Below are 23793 nucleotides of genomic sequence, written 5' to 3' on the forward strand. Positions count from 1 at the left end.
GGGAGAGAGAGTGGTCATTACAGACAGATGGTGTGTGTGTGTGTGTGTGTGTGTGTGTGTGTGTGTGTGTGTGTGTGTGTGTGTGTGTGTGTGTGTGTGTGTGTGTGTGTGTGTGTGTGTGTGTGTGTGTGTGTGTGTGTGTGTGTGTGTGTGTGTGTGTACACAGGTGCATCGACCAACCGGCCACGGGAAATAAATAATAGAGTGAGTTTCATTAGCCCGGAGTCTGATACACACACATGTGCTGTTCATTACAGGTATACACACACACTCTTGGGTTCCCAACGTCTCATCTACAGGGTGGCCTTCACTGATGTCCCACAAGGAATTGTGGGACGACGCAAAAGAAGAGAGGAGAAAGAGAGAGGTTGGGGAAGCGGGCTAGTCATATAAACAAGCAGAACCTCTCCATTCTTCTCTCCTTCTGTTGTCAATTACTATAGGTTTGTATATGTCCCCTGGTCACACACAAAATGCAGTACATGAGAGACGATTGGCTCATAATTGTTAGAGGCCTGAACTGCTTCTCTGGAGCACAAGCACTTTGGGAAAGATGGATGAGCTGGGTCAGCACAGACCTCCAGCAGTGGTAAGGTTAGATCTCCAAGGGCCTGACCCTACCTGAGGAAGCTTCATAACCCAGAGGAGAGCCTTCTCTCTGGGGTAACAACCCAAACCCAGGTCCCTGTCTGAGAGGGGCCTGGGTAGCTCAGGTCAACAGAGACCAGCTGTCTTTCACATCAGACGTGGGGAGACTCCTCAGCAAGGGGTTGGTGATGCTTGGAGACACACAAACACACCTCTAACCCTCTTTCCAGAAGCATGGGGACATACACACGTCTTTCCCTCGTCTCGCAGAGGCGTGGAGAGGGAAATTGACAGTGAAATTCTGAACGCTACATGCTTGGATGGAAGTCGAAGTTGAGTTGAACCCTCAGTTGGGCTGAGCTAAAGAGAAAGGGTCATATGGAGTACATATGGACTCTGAACACAGCTACAGTTCACTACAGTCACCGCACCACTGAGAATGGGAGTGAGGGTTGCATTTAGTTCCATTCAAGCTTGGCTCCTAGTGCCAACATACTTCCTGGAGAATCTTGTAGATTTATGACATCACTGACTAATCCTTCTTCATCTCATCCTTGCCCAGTGGCCACCTGTAAAGACTTCCTGGTTCAGTATACCTTTGGGGGAGCCCATTACATACACACCACCGGTCTCACACACACAGCAACAGTCTACGAATCTATAACTCAGAGGCAGCAGAGGAGAAGAAACAACGCTGAAAAAGTCATTATGTTTATTCCTGCCATCTGTTGAGTTCCCTGGGCTAGGCTGAGTTGAGCAGAGAGAGAAGGAAGGCAGGCTGCATTGGGAAAGACCAGGTTTGAATTTAGCAATATTATTATTATGTGAAATGGAATCCAGAGCGGGACGGAGAAAAAGCAAACACTTACGATGCTCACACAAAATGCATGCACACGCACACGTGTTCATATGTACATATACGGTGCATATAACATTTTAATAGCTAAGCACATGTGCACATAAATACACATATTCTGCTAACACACGCATGGTGCATATAAATACACACACACACACACACTCCTGTTTGGTGGAGAGCCAGAGAAGCAGTGTTTGTAGCTATAGAGTCATTTGTTGTGGACAGCTTTGGGCTGGCAGGGCAGAGGACACATACTGATGGAGGGAGAGCTCAGAACTCCTCACTGTGGGAACAAGCTGGTCATTTCAGCAACAAGACCCTCTGTTTTGTTCAGTGAACACTGATCCTCATTACAAACAAATTAACCACTAACTGAGCAGAGACCCCCAACCTTCAGTATCATGTCACTCACTCACGCCTGCCTGCCTGCCTGCCTGCCTGCCTGCCTGCCTGCCTGCCTGCCTGCCTGCCTGCCTGCCTGCCTGCCTGCCTGCCTGCCTGCCTGCCTGCCTGCCTGCCTGCCTGCCTGCCTGCCTGCCTGCCTGCCTGCCTGCCTGCCTGCCTGCCTGCCTGCCTGCCTGCCTGCCTGCCTGCCTGCCTGCCTGCCTGCCTGCCTGCCTGCCTGCCTGCCTGCCTGCCTGCCTGCCTGCCTGCCTGCCTGCCTGCCTGCCTGCCTGCCTGCCTGCCTGCCTGCCTGCCTGCCTGCCTGCCTGCCTGCCTGCCTGCCTGCCTGCCTGCCTGCCTGCCTGCCTGCCTGCCTGCCTGCCTGCCTGCCTGCCTGCCTGCCTGCCTGCCTGCCTGCCTGCCTGCCTGCCTGCCTGCCTGCCTGCCTGCCTGCCTGCCTGCCTGCCTGCCTGCCTGCCTGCCTGCCTGCCTGCCTGCCTGCCTGCCTGCCTGCCTGCCTGCCTGCCTGCCTGCCTGCCTGCCTGCCTGAAAACTAACAAAGAACTACAGTTCCATGGGTTTATTATACTTTTAACTCTGTTGATAAAATGTCCCTGTAAAATTCCACCAGAACTTTCTAGGTACAGCATGACAGGCAGGTAGCTAGATGTCTAGTTGAGTGTGTGGCACACTGCCAGCATGACCAGATTCCACAGCATATGGAGGTGGCAGCCAGGAGAGTCACAGGCCAGGAGAGAGGGAACAGGATAAAAAAAGAGGGGCGAAGAGGACAGCGAGACATAGGGATACAGAGAGAGAGAGAAAGCTGTCCGATAGAGAGATCAGCAATATGCAGACAGAGAGAGATTTCTCAAGGGAGTGGACAGGTCATCTTGGGATTGTTATTCACTACAATCTGTGTAGTGTGGCCTGCAGAGCTGAGAGACACTGACCTACATAGCACAATCCTAAAGAACATGCCTGTACCAACACTACCCAGGAGAGAGAGGGGAGGGGGGAGAGAGAGAGAGAAACCAGACCACAGACCAGAATAACAGAAACGAGGCTGGAATGCTTCAATCTACAGGCAGAGGTCATGTTTCTCTCTCTCTCCCCGTTTCCCTTAAATGCTGCTTTCATTCTCTCTCTCTCGCTCTCTCTCTCTCTCTCTCTCTCAGCGAGGGACGAGGTGAGGGTCTTTGTGTGTGTGTGTGTGTGTGTGTGTGTGTGTGTGTGTGTGTGTGTGTGTGTGTGTGTGTGTGTGTGTGTGTGTGTGTGTGTGTGTGTGTGTTGAGGTTAAGGTCTGAGTGTTTTCACCTAAGGAGAAGTAAATATTCCCCATCACTGACACAAACACTCCCACAGACCATGCATACGGTGTGAAACACACACACACACACTGAATCCTGAATGTAATTTGCAAACCTCCCATTGAAATCAATATCTAGTTTAAGCAGCCAAGCCCGTATCAAGTTGACTACATCAGCAACAGATATCAGCTTAGCCCAAACATCTGTCCTGAGAACCATCCTCCTTTGGACTTCACATACACAAACACTCACAAACCTTCTTACCACAACAACCTCGAGAACAGAATCCCACCACGATAAAGATAAAGGGAGATAGAGAGAGAGGGAGATATAGAGAGAGGGGTTGAAGGAAAGATGAGATGAGATGAGATGAGCCGAGAAAATGGTCAAATAGACAGTTAGTAATAAAACACAGACAGCATCTGCTATTGACTGTCTGTGTTAGAGACTAGCAGACTGGGAAAACATCACACACACTCAAACACACACAGATTTTGCGGTTATGACTAGAACCACGTTCACAGTTTGGGGGTCTTTCATGGTTTACTGCTGCATGACAGGACACACACACTCACAAAGTCACACACACATATGGTGACAGGAGCTAAGGTTTTACTCATGGTTCATATGGCTGAGTTATTTGGAGCAGGGTACTATCGACACCAGAGTTGTGACTTTGATTTCCACATGCTGAAAATGTGGCACTGTGTTAGTCCCTCTGTTTGGATAAAACACAATCTACATATTTACTTGATCTATGAAGATCTTCTGAGCACACAGCTCTGGTCCTGTATGACAGATGTCGACCAATGTGTTTGGCTTTGATGGGCACTGACTGATCTCTCTGTGTGTGTGTGTGTGTGTGTGTGTGTGTGTGTGTGTGTGTGTGTGTGTGTGTGTGTGTGTGTGTGTGTGTGTGTGTGTGTGTGTGTGTGTGTGTGTGTGTGTGTGTGTGTGTGTGTGTGTGTACATGCGTTTGAATGCGCACAAAGGATTTTCTCCTGCAGAGAAGACGCTGCACACATGCTGAATACTCTCTGTAGAGATGGGATCATTTACTGAACCATTGCACTGATGAACAATCTTTCAAACCTGGCATATCTGCACTTCAATTAAACAGGGGAACAAAACAACTCACATTGCACTACATTTTGTTCGAGCCCTGTAATATCAGCACAAACATTATCTGAACGGCCCTCATACCAACATTAAGCATTCCTCTCTAGAAAGATTAGGACAGAAATGGTGTCGTAAAAAATACAAACCTGATTGAACAGTCTGCTGCAGGAGAAGACCTGCTTTTGTCCTCCTAAACCTCATTTATTCATTCATTAGCTTTTTTTGGCCATTGGGGCTGGGAGGGTGGATGTCTCTCTCTCTCTCTCTCTCTTGTCAGGAGGTGGTAATCCCTTCATCGCTGATTAACACCTCTGTCCCTGCCAACCTCTCCCAATCCTCATCTATGCTTCACCCCCCCCCCCCTCTCTCTCACTCTCTCCTCTCTGTTATCACTCTCTCTCTTATTCATCCACAATACCATCCCTGTCTCCCTCCCTCCCCTCCCTCCCCTTCTCCCCGGGAACCCTCTCTCTATCCCCTCCCTCTCTCTCTCCCTCCCTCCCCTTCTCCCCGGGAACCCTCTCTCTATCCCCTCCCTCTCTCTCTCCCTCCCTCCCCTTCTCCCCGGAACCCTCTCTCTATCCCCTCCCTCTCTCTCCCCCTCCCTCCCCATCTCCCCGGAACCCTCTCTCTATCCCCTCCCTCTCTCTCTCCCTCCCTCACCATCTCCCCGGAACCCTCTCTCTATCCCCTCCCTCTCTCTCTCCCTCCCTCCCTCCCCATCTCCCCAGAACCCTCTCTCTATCCCCTCCCTCTCTCTCCCCCTCCCTCCCCATCTCCCCGGAACCCTCTCTCTATCCCCTCCCTCTCTCTCTCCCTCCCTCCCCATCTCCCCGGAACCCTCTCTCTATCCCCTCCCTCTCTCTCTCCCTCCCTCCCTCCCTCCCCATCTCCCTGGAACCCTCTCTCTATCCCCTCCCTCTCTCCCTCCCTCCCTCCCCATCTCCCCGGAACCCTCTCTCTATCCCCTCCCTCTCTCTCTCCCTCCCTCCCCATCTCCCCGGAACCCTCTCTCTATCCCCGCCCTCCCTCTCTCTCTCTCTCTCTCCCTCCCCATCTCCCCGGAACCCTCTCTCTATCCCCTCCCTCTCTCTCTCTCTCTCCCTCCCTCCCCATCTCCCCGGAACCCTCTCTCTATCCCCGCCCTCTCTCTCTCTTTCTCTCCCTCCCTCCCCATCTCCCCGGAACCCTCTCTCTATCCCCGCCCTCTCTCTTTCTCTCCCTCCCTCCCCATCTCCCCGGAACCCTCTCTCTATCCCCGCCCTCCCTCTCTCTCTCTCTCCCTCCCTCCCCATCTCCCCGGAACCCTCTCTCTATCCCCGCCCTCTCTCTCTCCCTCCCTCCCCATCTCCCCGGAACCCTCTCTCTATCCCCGCCCTCCCTCTCTCTCTCCCTCCCTCCCCATCTCCCCGGAACCCTCTCTCTATCCCCGCCCTCCCTCTCTCTCTCTCTCCCTCCCCATCTCCCTGGAACCCTCTCTCTATCCCCTCCCCTCTCTCTCTCTCTCTCTCCCTCCCTCCCCATCTCCCCGGAACCCTCTCTCTATCCCCGCCCTCTCTCTTTCTCTCCCTCCCTCCCCATCTCCCCGGAACCCTCTCTCTATCCCCGCCCTCCCTCTCTCTCTCTCTCCCTCCCCATCTCCCCGGAACCCTCTCTCTATCCCCTCCCTCTCTCTCTCTCTCTCCCTCCCTCCCCATCTCCCCGGAACCCTCTCTCTATCCCCGCCCTCTCTCTTTCTCTCCCTCCCTCCCCATCTCCCCGGAACCCTCTCTCTATCCCCACCCTCCCTCTCTCTCTCTCTCCCTCCCTCCCTCCCCATCTCCCCGGAACCCTCTCTCTATCCCCGCCCTCTCTCTCTCTCTCTCCCTCCCTCCCCATCTCCCAGGAACCCTCTCTCCATCCCCTCCCTCTTTCTCTCTCTCTTGTCAAGAGTAAATTATGGATCAGATGAGCAGAGAACTGTCACTTATACCGGCTGTGGGGTGGTGCCAAAAACACTGTAGGCATCCCCTGGCACACACACACTGGCACAGCCCTGGAAAAAACCTGGCCATCAAAGCCTCCAAGCTCCCCCACATGAATCTATCTATTCCATTCTTTATTATCTCACACAAGTGCATACTCATATACACACGTACAGTACCAGTCAGAAGTTTGGACACACCTACTCATTGAAGGGTTCTTCTTTCTTTTTTCTTCTTTTTTTTAAACAAATTTCTATATTGCAGAATAATAGTGAAGACATCAAAACTATGAAATAACACATGGAATGACATAGTAACCAAAAAAGTGTTAAACAAATCCAAATATATTTTATATATGAGATTCTTCAAAGTAGCCACCCTTTGCCTTGATGACAGCTTTGTACACACTTGGCATTCTCTCAACCAGCTTCATGAGGTATGCACTTCAATTAACATGTGTGTCTAGTTAATAGTTCATTTATGGTATCATTTTTCATTCCTTGTTAATGTGTTTGAGCCTATCAGTCGTGTTGTGACAATGTTGGGGTGGTATACAGAAGATAGCCCTATTTGGTAAAGATTATGGCAAGAACAGCTCAAATAAGCAAAGACAATCCATCATTACTTTAATTAAATCTTTATTTAACTAGGCATGTCAGTTAAGAACAAATTCTTATTTTCAATGATGGCCTAGGAACACTGCCTGTTCAGGGGCAGAATGACCAGTAAGCTTGGGGATTTGAACTTGCAACCTTTTGGTTACTAGTCCAACACTTTAACCGCTAGGCTACGCTGTCACCCCGAATAAAGATCATGATGGTCGATCAATCCGGAAAATGTCAAGAACTTTGAATGTTTCTTGAAGTGCAGTCGCAAAAACCACCAAGCGCTATGATGAAACTGGCTCTCATGAGGACCGCCACAGAACAGGAAGACCCAGAATTACCTCTGCTGTAGAAGATAAGTTCATTAGAGTTACCAGCCTCAGAAATTTCAGCACAAATAAATGCTTCACAGAGTTCAAGTAACAGACACATCTCAACATCAACTGTTCAGAGGAGACTGCATGAATCAGGGCTTCATGGTCGAATTGCTGCAAATAAACCACTACTAAAGGACACCAATAATAAGAAGAGACTTGCTTGGGCCAAGAAACACGATTAATGGATATTAGACTGGTGGAAATCTGTCCTTTGGTCTGATGAGTCAAGATTTGAGATGTTTGTTTACAACCACCATGTCTTTGTGAGACACAGAGTAGGTGAATGGATGATCTCTGCATGTGAAGTTCCCTCCGTGAAGCATGGAGGAGGAGGTGTAGTGGTGTGGGTGTGCTTTGCTGGTGACACTGTCTGTGATTTATTTAGAATTCTAGGCACACTTAACCAGCATGGCTACCACAGCATTCTGCAACAATACACCATCCCATCTGGTTTGCGCTTAGTGGGACTATAATTTGTTTTTCAACAGGACAATGACCCAACACAACTCCAGGCTGTGTAAGGGCTATTTGAACAAGAAGGTGAGTGATGGAGTTCTGCATCAGATGACCTGGCCTCCACAATTACCCGACCTCAACCCAATTGAGATGGTTAGGGATGAGTTGGACCGTAGAGTGAATCAAAAGCAGCCAACAAGTGCTCATCATATGTGGGAACTCCTTCAGACTGTTGGAAAAGCATTCCAGGTGAAGCTGGTTGAGAGAATGGCAAGTGTGCAAAGCTGTCATCAAGGCAAAGGGTGGCTATATATCCATTTGTTTAACACTTTTTTTGGTTACTACATTATTCCATATGTGTTATTTCATAGTTTTGATGTCTTCACTATTATTCTACAATGTAGAATTTTTTTTTTAAAAACACACAAAAAACCTTTTGACTGGTACTGTACATGTACACACATACACCATCACATACAAACAGGCAGACAGGCTGTAGACAATGAATGCACATGGAGTCCATGCTTGTCTGGGGTGAGTCCAACACTCTACCGTATCCCAGAGCAGGGCATTCTCTGGCATAAAGATAATCTTCTACTAACACTACCCTTCAGACACACACACCAGCCAAAAACACACATAGTTTTTTCATTTATTTTTATTTAACTAGGCCCAACACGTGCTCCTGAGTGGCACAGCGGTCTAAGGCGCTGCATCTCAGTGCAAGAGGCGTCGCTACAGTCCCTGGTTCGATTCCAGGCTGTATCACATCCGGCCGTGATTGAGAGTCCCATAGGATGGCCCAGTGTCGTCCGGATTTGGTCGGGGTAGGCTGTCATTGTAAATAAGAACTTGTTCTTAATGAACTGACTTGCCTAGTTAAACAAAAAAATAGACAAGTCATTTAAGAACAAATTTGAATTTACAATGACGGCCTACCAAAAGGCCTCCTACGGGGGCTGAGATTCAAAATTAAATATAGGACAAAGCACACATTGTAAATAAGAGAGACAACACTGCGATGAGTCTGACCCTGAGGTGGCTGGAGAGCTGTATTCTGCTGAAGAGAGGATGAACGAGGCCAGCCCAGTCATTCCAATCCCATTATCAGCTCATTGCCACTCCACACAGATAGTCCACAGTGTTATCAGAGCTGTCCAGCAGCCATAGCTGGATCCATTAGAGAGATAACACAGATAAGAGAAACAGATAAGAAGGGGTGGTAATAGAGAAATAGATGCAAGCTAGGGACGGCCATTTCTGAAACTTGTGGGATGTGTGCATATACTGTATATGTGTGTACCAAAATATGTCATATTTAAATACCTGTTGAATTGCATCAGGCCTATACAAACCAATCCATGGCATAGTTTAAGTATGAGTGATGCAGAGAGGTTTGTTTGTGAATTGGACTAAGAATGGACGGCAGGCTGAAGACATCCTAGCCACTGCAGGAGAAGGTGTGTGGTGTGATTTTAACACCTGGAGCTGAGCTGAGCTGAGATACAGTCTGTGGAGGTCAGAGGTCAGGGCTGATCCAAACCCACAGTGACAAGTGTAAATGGGAAACTGCAGTCAGTGTCAAGACCTCCCCCAAATCACACACACACACACACATACTCACGGTCCACTGACCAACACACATCGTTCACACACACACTTTCCCCTCAAATCGCCCCAGCATTCCAGGATTGGCCAATAAAGCTTGTCCAGACAGGCTGTGTCCCTCTAACCTCCTTCATACCTTCCCCTCTCTCCACCTGAAGTCAATGTAAAGGCCTGTACTCTGCCCCAGTAGTTGTCTACCCCAATACCCCTCACACCAATATTGCACTATTATCAGCCTTAGCGGTGTTTTCACACACACAGACCCAGCGGACCAGCGGGTGGGGTGGGGGTGGGGGGGGGGGGGGTTGACTTGTTCAATCATCTTGATGGATCACCCTATATACCAACCCTGGATTACAGAGAGTTTATATTGTTAACTAACCAATTCATGGAGACCAAGAACCTTCTACATGACATACACACACGCACCACACATACGCGCGCGCATTGACAGAAAACTTGAAACGCTTGACTACTTAAAAGTCTAACCGCCAAAGAGTGAAGGTCTGCCAGACACACAGACAGAAGCATTTAGAGAGTCACAGATATCCATCCTATTTAGCAAGACGGTTTGAAGCATGAAATCACATTACAAATCCCAGGTATAACAGCTAGTATACATGACCTACACATATATAAACTAACTGCAACACATAAAACACACCTCAGTTTAACTACGGTACACTCTCAGAGCATACTGCTGTTCATGTAAAAGGAAACCACAAAATCGTCATGTTTCCCCCTAGAAAATGTCCCAAGCGTGTGTCTGTCTGTGTGTGTGTGTGTGTGTGTGTGTGTGTGTTCTGTCTGTGAACATACAAGCAGCTCTGACACATGCATCCGCTACAAAAAGGTGTTCTTAGAAATGAAATATGGAGTTCATGAAATATGCAGTCAGCTCCCGCTACGCAAACGTTGCTTCTGACACAAGTGTTTCTCTCCTCTCTCTCTCTCTCCTCTGTTCCCACAACATCTTTTATTCATCTGAGCTATTCTAGAAGCTGAAACAGAACAATATATTTCCCTCACCTCTCCTATCCTCCTCCTCACCACTGATTTACAGATGAATATTTCAAAAGGAAATCCATAAAAGGAGAAATCTCTTTCCATTTCTCTCATCATCCCTCCACTTTCTCCTTCCTGCTACAAGACGTCCAGCAGATCTTGTCACAGGCAGGACACACTTAAGGAGCAGATTTGCTTAATTTTCTACATGATTTAACAATTTGGGGGAGAGGGGGGTCTGCAAGAGGGAGGGAGGGCCGGTGCAGGAGGGGGAAAGAGAGAGAAAGAGAAGATCCAGTCTACAGATAGTGAACTAACTATATCATCAGGAGAATACACTGTGTCCTGAAACCAAGAGAATGTAGGCTAACATTTACATCTCGTCTAGAGGGAGTCAAATTAACAATGGATTATTTTAATAGAGAAGATTGAAATAAAAAAAGATGCAAATATGGAGTGAAATTCATATACCATACCACCACATCAAAATATAAGCTTACTGATTTAATCATCTCACAGTAACATTTTGCCGCATAGAAAAGGGGAAATAGTGAAGATCAACAGTCAATTGTAGTAATTATATTAAACTAATTAGTGGAGCATTTCCACATTTTGCGGTGAACATGTATGTATGTGTGAGCCTGTAGACATACACACACACACACAACAACGGCAGGTATGTCAATTATGGACACATGAACGGCATACATCTACTCCGGCTCTTTCCAGTCTCTCATGCCTATTTATACCTGACTGGAATGCTATGCATGCGCACACACACACACACCACTCAGGGCTATTGTTCTCTCTCTGTTTCAGCAAAGTCATGTGCGCCACCACACACACAGAAACAGACACACAGAGACATAGAACCACAGACAGGCAGACAAATGCACACTTACAGTAAAGAGACAGACAGACAGACAGACAGACAGACAGACAGACAGACAGACAAATAAACACATATAGTAAAGAGACAAACAGACAGACGGACACACAAACACACACAGGTATGGTACAGAAGTAAACACTTACAGTCTCTCGGTGTTGCGGGGTATATTCCGGGGCATGGTTTTGATGCCCAGCCCATGGCAGTCCACCGTGGTGCCACTGCAGGTACACAGGGCAGGGCACGCGCTGACGTAGCCTGTCACCAGGGCACAGAGAACCAGCACACAGACCCAGTACCCAGGCAACCTCCCCACGCCTGCCCCAGAACAAGCTCCTCTACCAGGCATGATCTCCACGACTGCAGCCTCCTGCTTCTCAAAACCTGGCTCCAAAAAAGCCTTTTCTCTTTCTTTCTCCTTCTCTCTGCAAAATCCCCAATTCCTACTACAGAATACAAGTTTTTTACAATCAGTGTGTAGGCTCTCGTAGAATGAGAAAGAACTCTCACTGTTACAACATAAAACAGGGCTAGAAATAAGTAATGTCCTCAGTTGGTAATGTATTCTGAAAGGCTTGATTTTCTTCTCTTTTTCTCGCAAAGGGAACTATCCACCTCTCTCTTCTCTTTGTGGAGTTGTTCTGTTCTGCACTCGTTCGCTCACGACTCTTCTCTCTCTCTCTCTCTGTCCCGCTCTGCTCTGCTTGTCTGACTAGGGGGAATGGGGATAGAGCAGAATGAAGAAAAGCCTATCTCTCTCTCCTACACACACAGCAGTCATCCATCACAAGGAGCTACAAATAGCAGACCCCTGACTCCACCCCTCCCCCTCCTCCTTCCCTCCTCACACAACACCCCCCCCCCCACACACACACACACAGAACCCTGCCTGAACTCTCTCATTCTCTCTCAATCTGTCTTTTAGTCCCTCATTTTCTCTCTTATTCTCACCCTCACAACTCTCTGTCCTTTATTCGGTTTCATTCTCTCCCAGGCTTGCCTCCAGGCAGCCCGTATAGAGCAGAGAGCAGTAACCTGTGACACTGTTCAACCCCTGTCCCCAGTATCACAAGGGTCTGTGTAGGTGTACGTATGTGTGTTTAAATACATACATAACATACAAAATGTACATTTATGACCACCTAATATAAGGACTTGGACATTAGTAGACTGTTGAAGTCCATAGTGGTGGCTAGGAGGAGGTTAGTCTCCAACCTCTCTCCAAACAATGAAATAAAGTCCGCTGTGCTCCGGCTTTTCCTGCATGCACTGTGGTGGAGCCATCCCAACGTAAAAACACTATAACAGAACCTGAAGAACCCTTGAAGCCCAATCTCTGGCTTACAAAGAAAAAGGAGGAGAAAAAGACAGAGAGACTGATGGAGATGAGGTACTGTACGAACAAGTGTGTTCCGTCCTTCCTAGGCCCCGCCAGACACACGCACACGTAGTAGAGAGAGAGTGATCCATCTGGCCCAGTAAAAGTGTCAGTGGTGTATAGATCTTCCTAACATGGGTCCTGAACACAGGGGAGAGGGTGGTGTTTAGGGCGTCTCTCCCTGTCCCTCCAGTCTCTTACAGAGCTGTGAATGGAATACACTTACACACCTCTCTGTTTGTCCTAGATGTGGGAAGGGACGACACCAATTTGCACTTAAGAGTACTAGCAAACAGTACCACAACTCATATAGGAAATAAAATAAGTCAACCTCAAGGCTCAGGTGCATGTCTCTTTTATGTGTAGTAATTGTGAAGTAATTTAGTAGTAACTAGAGTTTACCAAATGGAGAAAATAGAAGAGTTGTGTGAAGTTTAATTAATCTAAAACACTATGTATCAGGGACGCAACTTTCACTGGGGACATGTCCAACCCACATTCTAAAATTGCATTTTGGTCCCCCACAGTTTTATCATTAGAATGGGATTGGAATGACAAAATGAGGCAATGGTTTGCCTCCGTGTGGTCGGGTAGGCTGTTTGGAGTGTTTATCCGACTGGATTAAAAAAAAAAGGTTTTTGAAATAAAAGTTATCTCTAAAACCAAAGTTTGGCATGGATGTGTGTCTGACTGAGAATGGGCGGAGAACACATTCTAAATAAAACCAGAATTTGACCTGGTAACTATATACAGTAGTGACCATTGGTATTTCCAGCACAGTCACTGCTGTCCTGTTGTGTATTTACAGGACCTGAGAGTGGCAGCAGTCCCCTGCTGGAGGGCTGTAAAACCTGTGTACAACATACACGACACACACACATTAAGAGGCATGTGCACACACACAGGTGCACTGTGTATACTTCTAATACCAAACATGCAACAACACAATCATGACACACACATTCCAACCACCTGCATTGTGGATAACTTCTTAGTTCCTTGTCCCGCTTTCTTTCATAACCTACTGCTTATTCACAGAATTTCCAGGAGAAAAATAAACTGCAGACAAAAATAGATGCATTTTAATTTAGACTTTTGCTCCTGGAATGTAAGGAAAGTGTATATCACATCACACTTTCATAAACTACCAGGGACAAGATAAACACTCTTATTGAAATGTACATTCACTTTTTCGGAACATCTCAGTTATAACAAAGTAAAATTCTACACGTTTCCAAGCTGAAAAATAATTGTGAGAAAAGATTTAACACTAAACATCTACTAAAGTGATTTCAGGGCATCTTTACAAAAGGCTGAGCATTTGCATCTCATGTGCTCCATCTTGTGGTTAAAACTAAACTACACTCGGTCACTGCAGACCGGTCACTAGTTCCAGTCAGTTAAGCAGACAAAATCAAAGAGAACTAAATATTCACCAAATACCTGTGAATTAATTAAATGTTCAAACATGTACATAAAACCTTGCCATGTTATAAAATCTTCAATCACGGTCAATCTTCAGCATGACATCGTATCAGTTTAAAACATTGCCTCTTTTATCAATATTCCACACAACCAATAACACATTTTACCACAAAGGAAATAAAGATGTTCGTTTCATTGTCTTTGAACAGCGGTTTGTTGCATAGCTTCCCAGTAGCAACGCTATTGATGATCAATATTTCACACAACCAATAAGAGCTCCCGAGTGGCGTCACTAGACCCTGTAGCGTCCCCGAGCTGAATCACCACCGGCCGTGATCGGAAGTCCCATAGGGCGGCGCACAATTGGCCCAGTCGTCCAGGTTAGGGGAGGGTTTGGCCGTCATTGTAAATAAAAATGTGTTCTTAACCGACTTGCCTAGTTAAATAAATACATTAATTATTTGACCACAAAGGAAATAAAGATGTTTGTTTCATTGTATTTTAATGGCAGTTTGTTGCATAGCTTCACAGTAGCGCCAATAATGACAGACGTGCTGTTGTACGTGTAGTACATTCACATTGAAACAGCTTGACAGACAGAATTCTGATGCTCAATAGTCAGATCAGTAGAATGGAAATGCCGCTGACACTGACATTTTAAGTTTATGTTGCCACTAGAAAAAGGAAATCGTGAAACAGATGTAAATTATTCACATTTCCGTAAAAATAAAAAATTATTGTTGGTAGAGAATTTGTGTGAAGATATGGTTGAATCTTGTCAGGATTCAGCAATCAATGTCTGACTGGTTTTGAAAATAGCTATAAACAGAACCAATGCAGATAGGCCATGGATAAAAACATGTGATATTAAATAACAAATATTGTAACAGATTGCATAGAAAAACTTTTCTGTAACAGTATCAAAAAGGACAGATATTGCATAAAACATAAGTGGATAAAAAATAATACCATTAATACACATTTTGGTTGCAGTCTCAGAAAAAAGTAAAAAATACAAAAACACTGTAAAAATGAAAAAAGTATTTAAAGAGAGACAGAAAAAAAGAGAAAAAATAAAAATAAATCAGTGTTGACAGATTAAGACCGTGGCTACAGAAACACTCCCAAACAAAGCAACAGTGAGTTCACACACGTTGTAATAACAGCAGACCATTAGCTACTCCTACGGTCTCATTCACATCTACTAGGTTTTCCTTAACACATGACCAGACCAGGAAAACCAGTCATAGCCCTACATACCATGTTCCAAGACTTTACTCTCACTCACCTCTCCCTCCATCTTTCTTTCACACTCATCTCTGCTCAGTCTGAACACATTAGACGATGCTACTGCCTCCACAGTCACACCAACTGGAATACATTAAACTATCTCAAATGGGACTTAGGCTTAAATAAAGATTCAATTCAATATCACACATTAACTTTACTACTTTGCTAATATCATTTTAAGGCACTCAAAACACTTTGCTTAGCTTAAACGTTTACTACAAACCAGCGCAAACTCCCTATAGATCCAGCTTACTTCTACCTACCCGAGACAATGTTTGTCCACATGGCATGCTCTACACAGTAGTAACTAACTCAAAACACATGCAAAAGTTTAAACCACAAAAATGTGGGTTTTCAATTGGTTCCCAGTGGTTTTTCTAGTCATTCTATCTCCTACTTGACCAGAATGACCGAGGTGTACATGTGTTGTGTCTTTCCAAACAGAACAAGGAAGAGATGAAAACTAATTTACTGGTCTACATGGTTCTGCTGCTTTTAAGACAACACATTATTTGGCTTGTAAATGACTTGACTGTTTAACTCTCTCAGGGTGTCTCCCTGTTTGTTAAAAGATTCATTTTAAAACCAAGTTAGAGAAATGTTTTTGAGAGTGAGAGGAGAAAGTTGTGGATGAGCTGAGCTGACTGCTAGACCGACGTCTCCTGCGTTGGCGAGAAGCACATCCTTTTAAGAGACGAGGAATCCTGAGAGAAAAGAGAGAGAACAACCTCATGTATTTCAGAGTTATGTCCGTTCTACTTAACCTTGGCGCCAAACCCATCTGACAATGTCACTCAAATAAACCCCATTGGGGAGTTTAGGGAGGGAGTTTGCCCTGTGGTTAGCCACTGGTTGGTGAGCTAATGGTAATACACTCCATCCATACCACAACGCAGTAGTCATGGTTTAACTGGCTCACCAGGACTGTGGGTTGGAGCCCTGCATATATGTCACTCTAAATTACCATATTATGACCATATTCTACCATTATTATCATATTAGTAAATGGGGAGAACGACACAGTCACCCACTGGTGACAGGTTTATAGCTGTGAATCATGATGCTAACCAGGCAAACAGACAAGTTTCATTTGTTTGGTTTGAACCTGAGACAAAGTAACACTTCACTATACCGTTCCTATTACGCACACATACAGTGACTCAGCTATGGAGATGTATAGTACTTACCCATCCAAAGCTGCTGTCCTCCTTCTCCTGTCTGTCTGCTGAGCTGCTGGATCCTGGAGTCGCCAGGCTACTGCTAGACTTCTCCACCGGGCCCTGGGTACCTAACGCTCTCCTCTGGTACACACACAAACATAGCTCTCAAAAATCACACATCCTGTCTAACATCTTCCTGGGATTGACAGAACATTTAGCTATTATTTTAAATAATGGATGATACCCGGATTCCTCCAAAGGAGCGTGAGCGGCGATGTTTCCTATTCGAGTACAGTGTCTGTTGGTCACTCAATGGCGTCCCAGGGATCTGCTTAGCAAACTACACAACACACAAAAACAGTGAAAGTCTTAATAATAATGCTAATAATTAGGTGGATCTGTACATTTATCCTATTTCACAAGTGTGTAGTATATGCATGTGAAATGTTTTTGTTTTTGCATATTCCACTCCCCGAGAAACCTTGAGTGGGGTCACGGCCAGCGAATAGCCATTATTGATGGTGGCCGTGGAACAATTAGAATTAAGTACCTTGCTCAAGGGCACGTTGGCAGATTTTTCACCTAGTCGGCTCAGGGAATTGACCCAGCGACTTCTCGGTTACTGACCCAGCGACCTCTCGGTTACTGACCCAGCGACCTCTCGGTTACTGGCCCAACGCTCTTAACCGCTAGGCTACCTGCCACCCTTTTGGCCAAACACTCATTATTTCTGCACATTCTGCAAATACAGGTGTAGGCATGTGTGTGTCCCACCTGTCTGATGAGTTTCTTCTTCTTGGCAGACTCAGGCATGCTGCTGACCTGTTGGTAAAGCTCTCTGAGGGCCAGCTCAGTGTGTGTGTTACTGCTGGTGGTCCCGTCTGTACTCGTCACAGCCCCACCAGCCCTCTTAGAGGGGGAGGGGTGAGCACCCACACCACACAGAGCCAGGCCATCCTGGTAGGGAGGAGAGGAGTGAATTGATAACAGGTCTTCGCTGAGTTTGAGATATTCCCTGATAGAAGACATGATCGATTTAGGTTGCCCAACACAGTCAAATAGTGATGGAAATCAACTAGACAGAGTTTGTGTAGTGTACTCACCGTAAACTGGGAGGTGGTTGATCCTTTAAAATGCATGCGGGCGAGTTCTTTGACATACGCAGGAGCCTTGAGGAAAAACACAGACAATTACCACCTTTGTCATTGTTTAGACAAACAAGACTTATTTAGACACACAAAACTCACAGGTTTCAGGCGACCAAACTGTGATTGACATGTGAAATGATTGACTGATGCAGACACAGTATTGACTCAGGTGAAAATCCCCAGACAGTTATTGTTCCAGAACCCAGATGATTGAGTGCGACAGAGGGGAGGGTAATGAATAGGGATATTGATTAAAAATGGCTACTGGAGAATGAATGCTAGCCAGTCAATTTTCACCCTGAAGAGTTTCTGTGAGTGCTTGATGAGGAAAGCCACAGAGTTGTTTAGCTTCTTAATATTCCCCTGGAGGTCACTGGCTTGCACCTGGAAAAGACACACAATACTAATGAGAAGAAACAACAATAATCAACTAATGGGAGAGAGGAATGGTGAGGGGGAGGGAGAGAGAAAGTGATTGTCTGGTTTGACATTTTACTGCACTATTAGGAGCTAGTAACATAAGCATTTCACTGCACCCACTATTACATCTACTAAACTGTGTACACAACCAATAAACTTTGGTTTGAACAAGACGTACATGTTTGGGCCAGATGATGTGTGGAGCCACCATGGTGGCCAGGTTGATGGCAGACATCTTGTTGTTGTGCTGGTTGCGAGCGGTGTGGTAGAGCAGGTCCAAGAGCAGTTTGAGCAGACTGTAGTTGGCTGGAGGCAGCAGCATGAACAGCAGCTGGAAGGTCTCGATCTGACGCTCCTTATCCGGCACTGAAGTCTTGTTCCCCTTCTCATCAAACTGGGTCAGCTCTGGAGATAATCATCCCTATTTTCATAACGTTTGGTTTTTGGCAGACTTGCATCCACAAATAGTTTAAAATGTAACACTTACACTGAGCATACAAAACATTAAGAACAACTGCTCTGTCCATGACAGGTGAACCAGGTGAAAGCTATGATCCCTTATTGATGTCACTTGTTAAATCCACTTCAAATCAGTGTAGATGAAGAGGAGACAGGTTAAAGGATTTTAAAACGTTGAGACAATTGAGACATGGATTGTGCATGTGTGCCACGGGTAAATGGGCAAGATAAAAATATTTAAGTGCCTTTGAACTGGGTATGGTAGTAGACACACCGGTTTGTGTCAAGAACTGCAACGCGGCTTGGTTTTTCCACTCTCAACAGTTTCCTGTGTTTATCAAGAACAGGCCCCCACCCAAAGGACACTCCGCCAACTTGAAAAAAAAGTGGGAAGCATTGGAGTCAACATTGGCCAGCATTCCTGTGGAATGCTTTCAACACCTTGTAGAGTCCTTGCCCAAACAAATTAAGGCTGTTCTGAGGGCAAGGGGGGGGGGGGGGGGTGTACTCGTGTATATTTAGGTTATATGGCTTGTTGTGTATGTTACCTGCTATCTTCAGATAGGCGTGGTAGTGTCTGTGTGTGAGTAGGGGTTCAGGCAGCTCTCCTAGGAATGCTTTAAGCAGGGTGGCAGCATCATTAGGATGGAAGTCCCCAGTCTCCAGGTCTATCTCTGTCCCGGCGTTCAACATCTCTCGCAGGGCCGCCTGCCGCAGGCTGTGGCCTGGCACACGGAACAACCCCTCCACATGGAGATCTGAGAGAGGGATTACAGATGGATAAAGATAAGGGGAAGAGATTATTAGGTGTATGAGAGTGAGAGAAGCAGTGGCGAGTGAATGGGGGGGAGCAAACAGAAATGCAAAATAGAGGAGAGAACAGACAGAAACAGAAAAAAGGAGAGTAAAGTGTTTTCAGATGAATTATTGACTCCCCCGCTCTATCCCAGTGTCCACTTTCAGACGTTGACATCACTAGAGCAGGAAATAGACCATGAGCTCATACCTACTCACTCATTCAGCGCTCAGACTTAAAGACGAGATATTAACACTAGACAGACTGGGCCAGAAAATAACACACAGAACACCTATTAGGTGCTCCTGCCAGGATTTTGAGGACAGAAATAGGACATGAACTGGTAAAATTAGAACACTTCTACAAAACGTTGAAAGCAAATTATATGTTTCTTTCTAGATGCAGGCTGAAAGGTGAACTTGTAAAGATGGGATAACTGTAGAACTCACTCTTGCTGAGGTATTCAATCAGCTGGTGGATCTGTGCTATGCCCTCCTCTGTCAGAGGAGCACCAAACACCACTCCTTTATCTGGAAATCACCACAAAAAAAGATGTGTAGTGAATGGACAGCACAGGACATTTGAAATGCACAGACTGCAAACTACACAAAAGACCTCAGTGTGTGTGTGTGTGTGTAGAGTAGACAACATTATGGTTAATTCACCTTTGCGTTTGAGGAAGTTGAAAGAGCGTAGGAAGCCTGTGTGTGCTGTGGGCAGTCTGGGGTCTGCCTCGCCTGTGAGCTGGGCAAACTCATCCCCTGGCAGGTCTATGAGCCTGGTGATGTTACTGAGGACCAGCTCGGTGAACACCTGGGGACGCTCATGTTTCAGACGCTCCACAAAGAAGTCTGGGTTGAAGATGACCAGCTGTGGTGCAGGGTCCTGAGAGTTCACTACACTGCACACGGTCCATCCGGGGTGGGAGGGGAGAGAGTGGAGACAAATAGTCTGGTTGTTATTGTTTAGTAGCTAATTAACTACTTAAATGTTACCTAAAAATAATGTTCAGGTCTGATGTGTCAAAGAGCCAACAAGCAACTAAGTCTTGCAAGTACCAATTTGCAAACCCATTATAACGATCAAGTATGTAGCTGGATAGTAACGAACGTAGCTAGCTAGATGGCTAGGGAAGTTAGCTAGCTAGTTGCTAGTAAAATCTCTCTCTCCAGCCGGTTGAGTAACGTTAGGCGTATCTGAGAGATAGCAACAGTCATGTCCACATAATGAGTGTAATTATGTTGTTATCATGCACAGTGCAAACTGTTTGGCGGTCACAATTGTTAGACGATATGCCTACCTTACGTTTTCGTCCATTTTGAATCTTCCGCTGTTCCATTCCTTACCCCGCCTCCTTGGATGCTGAAACTACTATCAGCACCACAGACTGAAGGGGTAACCCAGACACCTCACAAGGGCCATAAATCTGACGCATCTGTTAAGAATGTTTTTTTCACCACCAAACATGGTAGTGAGAGGAAGTCCAGCCGCGGGTCGTTGGAATGGATGGAAGTCGGCTAAACTGGTCCAACGTTCTGCTAATTTTCTAATCGATGAAACATCTGATCTCAATTCATTTTTATGTTCCCAAACTAAAATGTGTTACAAACACAGTGCACTAAGGTTTATATACTTTACACTTTTTCCCAAATTATTTTTTAAAATTGCTATGTTTAGAAGGAGTGCACGGTCGAAATTAGTTTGTGTACACACGCACTTCACAGAGTTCCTTAATGGAAATATGCAAATATATGCTACAACGCGCCAATAGGATCTCGATAGTTCGTGATTCGCTTTACCCACCTCCTTGCTTGTTCTGCCCACAATGCTTAATTTGCTTCCACTGTAAACGACACAGATGAACTATCTTGGGTTAGTTAGAAATCTTTGCTACCACTGGACCCAAACCTTCTTCTTCGGTGAGGTTTAACGGCAGATGGCATCCAATGTATGTTGCATTACCGCCACCAACTAGACTGGGGTATAATGCCATTATATTTTGATCCACACAATGATTATTTTTTTACCCTACCACCTAAACAGAGGAGGCTGGTGGGAGGAATCTAATCCTATCTAATCCTCCACTGCATCTAATCCTTTAGGTGCCAAAAGGCAGACTGGGGCGAAGGTTCACCTTCCAACAGGACAACGACCCTAAGCACACAGGCAAGACAACGCAGGAGTGGCTTTGGGACAAGTCTCTGAATGTCCTTGAGTAGCCCAGCCAGAGCCCAGACTTGAACCCATTTGAACATCTCTGGAGAGACCTGAAAATAGCTGTGCAGCGACGCTCCACATCCAAGTTGAGAGAGCTTGAGAAGATATGCAGAGAAGGGAGAAACTCCCCCAATACAGGTGTGCCAAGCTTGTAGCGTCATACACAAGAAGACTCGAGGCTGTAATTGCTGACTAAGGTGCTTCGACAAAGTAAAGGGTCTGAATACTTATGTAAATGTGATTATGTTTTTTTTTTTAAATTGAATACATTTTCGAAAATTTATAAAAACCTGTTTTTGCTTCGTCATTATGGGATATTGAGGGAAAAAAAAACTATAATACATTTTAGAATAAGACTAACGTAACAAAATGTGTAAAATCTGGCCCATGTTGACATTGGAGTCAACATGGGCCAGCATCACTGTGGAACGCATTCGACACCTTGTCGAGTCCATGCCCTGACGAATTGAGGCTTTTCTGAGGGCAAATTATATTCTTATCGGGGCCGAATTGCGTTTTTTGTTTGACACTCCCTTCTAACACGGCCCGTGATCAGAGGGGAACAGAAAGCCATGCTCAAGAGTCTTAGGTTTCAGAAATGGGGTCATAATAGCTTATAACCAAAACTGTTCAAATGCTAGAGCGAAATTCATTGGAAGAAAATATATTCAACATGGCACATTGGCTTCAGAAACTGCCAGAAGCTTCGTTTACCACAGAGAGTGTTTGATTATACACTATAAACACAGAAGTATATGGACACCCCTTCAAATTAGTGGATTCGGCAATTTTAGCCACAGCCGTTGATGACAGGTGTATAAAAGTGAGCACACAGCCATGCAATCTCCATAGACAAACATTGGCAGTAGAATGGCCTTACTCAGTGACTTTCAACGTGGCACAGTCTTAGGATGCCACCTTTCCAACAAGTCAGTTCATCAATGTATGCCCTGGTCAACTGTAAGCGCTGTTATTGTGAAGTGGAAACGTCTAGAAACAACAACGGCTCAGCCACAAAGTGGTAGGCCACACAAGCTCACAGAACGGGACTGGCAAGTGCTGAAAAGCGTGTAAAAAATTGTCTGTCAGCCTCCCGAGTGGCGCAGTGGTCTAAGGCACTGCATCACAATGCTAGCTGTTCCACTAGAGATCCTGGTTCGAGTCCAGGCTCTGTCGCAGCCGGCCGCGACTAGGAGACCCATGGGGCGGCGCACAATTGGCCCAGCATCGTCCGGGTTAGGAGAGGGTTTGGCCGGCAGGGATGTCCTTGTCCCATCGCGCTCTAGCAACTCCTGTGACGGGCCAGGCGCAGTGCACGCCGACATGGTCGCCAGGTGTTTCCTCCGACACATTGGTGCGGCTGGCTTCCGGGTTAAGCGGGCATTGTGTCAAGAAGCAGTACGGCTTGGCTGGGTTGTGTTTCGGGGGACACGAGGCTCTCAACTTTTGCCTCTACTGAGTCCGTACGGGAGTTGCAACGATGAGACAAGACTAACTACCAATTGGGGAAAAAAAAAGGGGTAAACATTTTTTTTTGTCTGTCCTTGGTTGCAACACTCACTACTGGAACCAAAATCAGCACAATAACTGTTCGTCGGGAGCTTCATGAAATGGGTTTCCATGGCTGAGCAGCCACACACAAGCTGGAGCGACGTAAAGCTCAACGCCATTGGACACTGGAGCAGTGGAAACACGTTCTCTGGAGTGATGAATCACACTTCCAATCAAATCAAAATACAAACCAAATTGTATTTGTCACAACATACAACAACCTTACAGTGAAATTCTAACTTACAAACCCTTAACCAACAATGCAGTTAGGAAAAAATAAGTTAAGAAAGTATCAACTAGATCCTTTACTAAATTCAACATCTGGCAGTACGACAGAAGAATCTGGGTTTGGCAGATGACAGGAGTACGCTACCTACCCGAATGCATAGTGGCAACTATAAAGTTTGGTGGAGGAGTAATAATGGTCTGGGGCTGTTTTTCATGGTTCGGCCTATACCTCTTAGTTCCAGTGAAGGGAAATCTTAACGCTACAGCATACAATGACATTCTAGACAATTCTGTGCTTCCAACTTTTTGGCAACAGTTTGGGGAAGGCCCTTTTGTTTTTCAGCATGACAATGCCCTAGTGCACAAAGTGAGGTCCATAGATAAATTGTTTGTGGAGATCAGGGTGGAAGAACTTGACTGGACTACAAAGCCCTAACCTCAATCTCATCGAACACCTTTGGAATGAATTGGAACACGGACTGCGAGCCAGGCCTAATCACCCAACCTCACTAATGCTCTTGTGGCTGAATGGAAACAAGTCCCCGCAGCAATGTTCC

At 46.0% G+C, this 23793-nt stretch overlaps 2 protein-coding genes across 10 annotated transcripts in view; both read right to left on the reverse strand.

Annotated features, from left to right (window-relative positions):
• LOC139381733 (slit homolog 1 protein-like) overlaps positions 1-11936 on the reverse strand; it is a 175368-nt gene extending 163432 nt beyond the window's left edge. For 3 of the 9 annotated variants that reach the window (XM_071125463.1, XM_071125471.1, XM_071125468.1), the window contains exon 1: positions 11311-11872. In XM_071125463.1, the coding sequence (XP_070981564.1) occupies positions 11311-11513 (203 nt within the window). In that variant the 5' untranslated portion in view covers positions 11514-11872. Of the gene's footprint in view, positions 1-11310 lie in introns of all 9 variants that reach the window. The other 6 variants (XM_071125469.1, XM_071125467.1, XM_071125465.1 and 3 more) reach the window with 4 other exon arrangements.
• A 2512-nt stretch (positions 11937-14448) lies between these two features.
• Positions 14449-21157, reverse strand: LOC139381803 (rho GTPase-activating protein 19-like). Its single transcript, XM_071125576.1, has 11 exons — positions 20541-21157; positions 19906-20141; positions 19690-19770; positions 18993-19202; positions 18164-18390; positions 17863-17949; positions 17521-17586; positions 17192-17374; positions 16662-16757; positions 16445-16558; positions 14449-15961 (listed from the first exon to the last, which is right to left on the reverse strand). Exons 1-11 carry the CDS (start codon positions 20555-20557, stop codon positions 15905-15907), a joined length of 1374 nt encoding a protein of 457 aa, XP_070981677.1. The 5' UTR covers positions 20558-21157; the 3' UTR covers positions 14449-15904.
• Positions 21158-23793: the final 2636 nt, after the last annotated feature.

This window comes from Oncorhynchus clarkii, chromosome 23 (genome assembly GCF_045791955.1).
Source record: "Oncorhynchus clarkii lewisi isolate Uvic-CL-2024 chromosome 23, UVic_Ocla_1.0, whole genome shotgun sequence".
Classification (NCBI taxonomy): Eukaryota; Metazoa; Chordata; class Actinopteri; order Salmoniformes; family Salmonidae; genus Oncorhynchus; species Oncorhynchus clarkii.

Excerpts from the sequence above, each read along its gene's own strand:
- LOC139381803 (XM_071125576.1), bottom strand. Across the intron at positions 17,375-17,520 it reads CAACCACCTCCCAGTTTACG|GATGGCCTGGCTCTGTGTGG; the intron begins GTGAGTACACTA and ends CCTCCCTACCAG. Across the intron at positions 16,758-17,191 it reads AGAAGAAACTCATCAGACAG|TTTGCTAAGCAGATCCCTGG; the intron begins GTGGGACACACA and ends TGTGTTGTGTAG.